Here is a 6,023-nt window from a genome sequence, read left to right on the forward strand (position 1 = left end):
CCCTCCCGCGCTAGCCTAAGGGCCACCTTAGCAAAGCGCATCCCAGGCTGCATAGCCGCACTACCCTACCCAACCATACCACACATAAACATGACACTACCCCCGGGGTTTACACAGACGAGCCGGCGAAGCAAGAAGAGCGCCAGAAGAAAGGGCCCTAGCCGGCGGGGCCCAGCCAGGACAAAAGGAGGTCCCACAAAGCGCCTACACCGGCCGCATTTGCGGTCGGGGTAGACGACGGATGGGGCCCACCTACGAAGGCTGTCCAGGCCTACACGAGATGAGGCAGGATAAAGAGGGATAATCCCCCTCGATCCCAAATCATTGAGGCCAATTTCTAGCCATAGAATAATGGCGCGCGAACTATATATTTAAAGAGATGGAGATAGTGCGCACGCTGTCAATTGCCCAATTTTCACAATGGTATCTCTCTAGCAACATGCAATCGCGTGCTGCTAGAGAGAGATAGCAAATTTCTCTCTCTAAACCTCCGCCACACTCTCGGCCATTGGAACGCTGCCTCCAGTAGTATATGCTCTAAAGCCTTACTCGGATAAATTTCAGTCTTTTACCTCTATTTTTTCCAATATTTGTGCACGGAGCTGACACATTTAAGATGGAATAGAAAGGCTGTTTGTTTTATTCACTCACTTTGAGAAGAAATTCTCAGAAATTTAAATTAGGTTTAATGTAAACCTGCGATTGGTCGTAAACAAATTCCATATTCGGATTTCGTTTCAATTTTCGTGCCATGCGGATAGACCTTAATGTGTGATGTCATGCCGTGCGTGGCGTTGATCTAACCTTAACGATAGCCTGGCCGGTTTGTTGTTAAATATAAATATTCTGTCAACGGATTTAGTGATCATGATAATTATTTTTCGGAAGCTTACAATTATTTACAACTACCTACGTTGTCACTTGTGATATGTAATTATATGGTTTGTGGTAGTGATATCTTGTATTTTCAACGTCCGAAATGGCTCCAACGTATTATAAATACTGTATAACTCCTATGTGTTCTAATACCACCTTCACAACACCAGAAAAATTATTTATAAGGGTCCCGGAAGAACCCTCAAGGCGAAAACAGTGGTTGGAAGCATGCAAAAGAGATCCAGCCAGTTTACAGTCGAAAAGTAGAGCACACGTGTGTGAGGACCATTTTAACGTGAGTGTTAAGTATATGTGGTTTTCCAAATTCACTATTTTGGTAATTTTTTAGAATAGCGGTGTGTAATTTAAATGTGTTGAATTTTAGCTAAAAGAGGACATGAAAAATTTTTTGAAGTTCAAACTAGTGGGGGGAAAATTAATTTTGAAAGCGAATGTTGTGCCTCACATATTCGATTTTCAACCAAAGAGGAAACGAACGTCATCACAATTAGCAGCGCCTGCCACAATAACGCAGATCAATCGAAGTGGTATGGATGATGCGATTGCTTCTACATCATTTACTGAGTGTACAGCATCTAATGAAACTATTTTCGCACCATTTACTGGACATGTTATCTTCCAAGAAGTATCTTTACTCCCGATAGTTGCCGCTGAAGAAGTTAAAAAAACTTATAGGGACATTGGAGTATCTGTCAAGCCACATTTTAGAAGTAAATACGTTCAGACTCGAATAAATATGAAAAACGTTAATTTATCACCGTTTAAGTTAGAGACTAGGGCTGTGGCAACGAGTCCTCTGAAATTTGGATCTTTGTCATCTAATTCACAAACTTGTTCTGATTTATCAACTTTAAACAATGACTGAATAATTTAAGAACTAGTAGTTTAAAAGTTTTCTGTACATACATACGACTTTTTTACGTTGTGTCCAGTTACTGGACAAGTATTGTAAAATTGACTATAAATACAAATTGGTAATGGTCAAATAGGGACCCCCGAGTCGATACAAATTTTACAGTGCAGTTTTTTTCAGTCTCACTGATCTTACAATGAGATTTTGTTATTTGACCAAGGGTGAGCCACAAGAAGGGGACACTAAATGAACGTTTCTTTTTTTTGCAATTTTCTGTATTTTTAAGGTAAATAAATGTATGCAAATTAAGACTATTATCATTATTTTTATGTACCTTACCCCTTTTTAAAATATGATTTATAACAAAAATACATCACATTAACATAAAGCGTAACTAAAGAACCTGCGGGGCTTGAATTATGTCAAACTAAATGACCTTGACTTAATTTCCAGGTGACCTTATAGGGCTAAGCTATCCTCGAATTCAGGTTTAGCGACTTCAAAAGCATACATACAGGATAACATTCGTGAAAGGACTACTTTGACCTTGAAATGATCTTGACTTGACCCAAATGTGGCCTTGTCGGGCTAAACTAATTCCCCCCCCAAAAAAAACATACGCACAGGTTGAAATTCAATAAAAGTCTTTCCTTTGGTTTCATCTTGAAATGACCTTGAATTGACTTTAAGGTGACCTTTAGAGTTACGCTGAAACGTACCTGACCTCCAGCTAACCTTAGATAGCTAAGCTATCCAAGAATTCAGGTTCAGCGATCCCAAAAGCATTGTACCTACTGGTCATAATTCATTACATGCCCCTTTTTGAATCCATCAACTTGAAACTTCGTGAAGCTTACTCAGTCCTACAGCCAAAATCAGACACTTCCCCCCTCTATATATCTCTGAAACTATCCATAGGATCACTTTGGGCCCATGATAACTTTTCATCAGAATGTCGAGCTATAACATATCACAATTCCAGCGAAATCTAGCAGGACCCAATTTCCATTCATTTTGTGCGGGGTTTTTTAAAGATTCTACTTTGCTGGGAGAATAGTGCACAAATTACACCTATTATTGTTTATTAAGTAGGTACATACAAGCTTTAAAGGATGAATTTTTGACTAATTTTTAAGATAAAAAGTTCATAAGAATATGGGTTTGCAACGGCTTGGTTCTTGAGATACAGGGTGCCCAAAAAAAATTTTAGTATGTTGATTATACTTTTGCAAATTTTTATTTTTTCTAATTTTCACTAATTTGGTGAAAGTAATTTGTAAAGTGTTAGTGTGTAGTGTGCACATCACTCTTTTTCCCTTGTTTTTCAAAAACTCAATGATTTAACTTACAAAATTTTTTTTTGGACACCCTGTATCTCCAGAACCAAGCCGTTGCGGACCTATTATGAACTTTTTATCTTAAAATGAGTCAAAGATTCACCCTTTAAAGTTTGTACAAGTACTTAATAAACACCCTGTATACCTATCATATAATGCATTATTTATTAATTTTGGACAGTATTTGCAAATATATTTTTTAAATATTTATGTTTTTGTAGATCAAAAATTACTGCCAAATAATTATATTTTAAATATTTGCTAGTAAATCAAACGATGGATCGTACATACTACATTTTTATGAATTTGTTTTTAATTTATTAATTTTTTTTAACAAACATGACCCTTTGCTTGTACGTAAGATGTAAGTTATCATTTTTTGATGAAGAATACACACATTTGCTGGGCGATACGGAAGAAGGCCATCTTACTTGTACTTCAACAGAGTGTAGAAAGAAATGATGGCACTCATACATTATTTGACGCCTGCATTTCCTGTTTATAGCTCAGTTTTGTTATTTTATATAATTTTTTCAATTATCACCTTGATAATTGAGGAATACTAAGTTTTTGTACAAGTTATCAAATGTGGAGAATGAAAAAAATTTATGTGTCTATTTCACCAGTAAATTGGAATTAGAGGCGTAAGTAATAAATTGGTAACATTTTGTGGACTTACACTTTTGTCGCTGTTATTAGGGCTTATATCTTGTTAAGTTAGCTGCATCGTAAATAACAATATTGATTTTTTTCGATAGGAGAATGAATGTTTGTTCTGCTATATAAATATGTGGTACGGTGTAAATACGAGGTTTGATCAAAAAGTAACGGGAATTTTCAAATTGTGTGTGTTGTATCTTGTCTATTGAATTAATTCTTTCTTTGTGTATTGGTAGCACTGTTAGTGATGTACCTGTCAATTTTTAAGCAGTTGCCACGCTTAGTTTGCAGGGTTCATAGTTCAAAAGTAATGAAGAATTCCCTGACTTTTCCAGGTTTTCCCTGACTTATAAAAATAAAATCCAGGTCACTTGTAGTTCATTTTTACATACTAATTGGTGTTTATGCATTAAATTTTTTCTCGACTGGACTCCATAATCTTTTTTATACCCTAAGAACCTCTTATAAAGGTTTCAAAACCACAAATAGTTTTCTCTTTCAAGAACACAGGGCCGGCTTTCACAAAATTTCCAGTTACAAACATTAAATTCCCTGACTTTCATGAATATTTTTAAAATTCCCTGACTATTCCCTGTTTTTTATGAAGAATAACGAATTCCCTGACTTTTCCCGGTATTCCCGGTTTTCCCGGCCGCTACGAACCCTGGTTTGTGTTTAGCGAGAGAATGAGTAAGATTTACCTCAGTTTTTGGCAATTTTTTGTGTGGCAAAATGTCGGATCAGAGGGAAGTGCCTTTAAAATGTTAAGGAAGGCCTTTAGCGATGATACTATGTCACACCAAAGATGAGGCGGGATCTGATCAAATGTGAACCGTTTTCTTTGACTTCAATGGGATAGTTAATCAGGAATTTTTACTGCCCAGTCATACAGTTACAGTCTCCAATATCAATTGAACCACCAAGAGGTTGACAGTATGGACCAGGTTTGGTCGCTGACGCAGCAACTCGGCATTGGAATATTTGAAAAACTTGTTCCCATATTTATTTAGCCATACCCATATAAAAGTCTGGTCGAACTAAATGTGGAGGTGGCCCAGCTGAAGAATGCGAGCGCCGGCAAACGAAATACAAACACAGCTGCATTGGGCCACTGGGCAATAAATCTCAGCTGTTGACAAGTGGTTGACAGATTGCCCAGCAGTGCAGTGCAGCAATGCGGAATTTGGTGTGATTCAGGTAATTTTAATGGAGACCTTTTGAAACGGAACAAAACGAAATTTACCATCAATATAATCATAATAAAATTGTTTGAGGACATAAATAATTAAAATATGTTGTTAGCCAAATGAACATATAATAGAAATGTTCTACACATTATATACAAATTATTATAATTTATTTCCTTTAGTAGAAAACTCTTTTAGGGATGCCAGGCGTTTTTTTACATATTCAACTGACTTCGGACAGACTATAACAAGAAGTAATACCTACAAGATTTGTGCAATTTGCATGAGACAATCAGGAGAAAATAACAAGAACACAAGAGACAATTTGTAGATTTTGCACCATAACAATCACTTTGCTTATGCAACAGTTCTTGGCGAAACACATCACCGTTGTGATGCTGCAACCACCACATTCTCCAGACATGGCCCCTATGACTTTTTTCTATTTCCCAAACTGAAAAGGATACTCAAAAGACGTTTTTTTAACAATAAACGAGATAAAAGCAAAATCACAAACCGTGCTCAAGACGATACCTAAAGTGTTTCTCAAACTGGGAACTACGTTGGCATAAGTGTATAATATCAAAGAGGGTCCACCTTGAAGGGGATGGGATAAAAATTGAAGATCAAATAAATATTTTCTGAGAAAATTCACAATTCCTGTTACTTTTTGATCAAACCTCGTATTTCTGAAAATATCAGATCACCAAATCCCAGTTCCACTGATTTCTTTTTATAAAATTTCTTAAATTGAAAATGTTAGTAATACAACTATGTATTACTAACACTACAGTCTGTTTTAACAATTCTGCAATGCATAGTCGAACCCTAAATTGACGTACAAATTTTACAAAAATTTTAAAGAGGGAAAAACAAATAGCAGTTCTTATGTTCCAGTTTCATAAATGATTACAAGCCACGTGACCGATGAGCTTAGGTAACCCAACATTGCACGATTGGTACCGGTAACAAAAATTCCCTAAATCTTGCCGTCAGCAATATTCAAGATTCGTTTACAATGAACAGTGACAAACCGTTACGCCTATGCTCGACAAAATGCGATCGCTGATTGATTGATCAGAAAAATTG

The 6,023-nt window shown here is 36.5% G+C and overlaps 1 protein-coding gene across 2 annotated transcripts; it reads left to right on the forward strand.

Moving 5' to 3' along the window:
- The first annotated feature begins 798 nt into the window (after nucleotides 1-798).
- On the forward strand, nucleotides 799-2,059 carry LOC108907698 (52 kDa repressor of the inhibitor of the protein kinase-like). Of its 2 annotated transcripts, none has more exons than XM_018711486.1 (2): nucleotides 799-1,171; nucleotides 1,262-2,059. In XM_018711486.1, the coding sequence occupies exons 1-2, from the start codon at nucleotides 980-982 to the stop codon at nucleotides 1,760-1,762; spliced, it is 693 nt and encodes a 230-aa protein (XP_018567002.1). In that variant the 5' UTR covers nucleotides 799-979; the 3' UTR covers nucleotides 1,763-2,059. The 2 variants fall into 2 exon arrangements, with proteins under 2 accessions (XP_018567002.1, XP_018567003.1); XM_018711487.1 differs by having other exon boundaries at nucleotides 1,226-1,353.
- Nucleotides 2,060-6,023: the final 3,964 nt, after the last annotated feature.

Source organism: Anoplophora glabripennis, unplaced genomic scaffold (genome assembly GCF_000390285.2).
Source record: "Anoplophora glabripennis isolate ALB-LARVAE unplaced genomic scaffold, Agla_2.0 scaffold200, whole genome shotgun sequence".
NCBI lineage: Eukaryota > Metazoa > Arthropoda > Insecta > Coleoptera > Cerambycidae > Anoplophora > Anoplophora glabripennis.

Bases quoted from the DNA above. Each gene is read 5' to 3' on its own strand.
- LOC108907698 (XM_018711486.1), top strand. From the start codon at position 980: ATGGCTCCAACGTATTATAAATACTGTATAACTCCTATGTGTTCTAAT. The intron at 1,172-1,261 runs GTGAGTGTTAAG...GTTGAATTTTAG, and splicing joins TGTGTGAGGACCATTTTAAC to CTAAAAGAGGACATGAAAAA.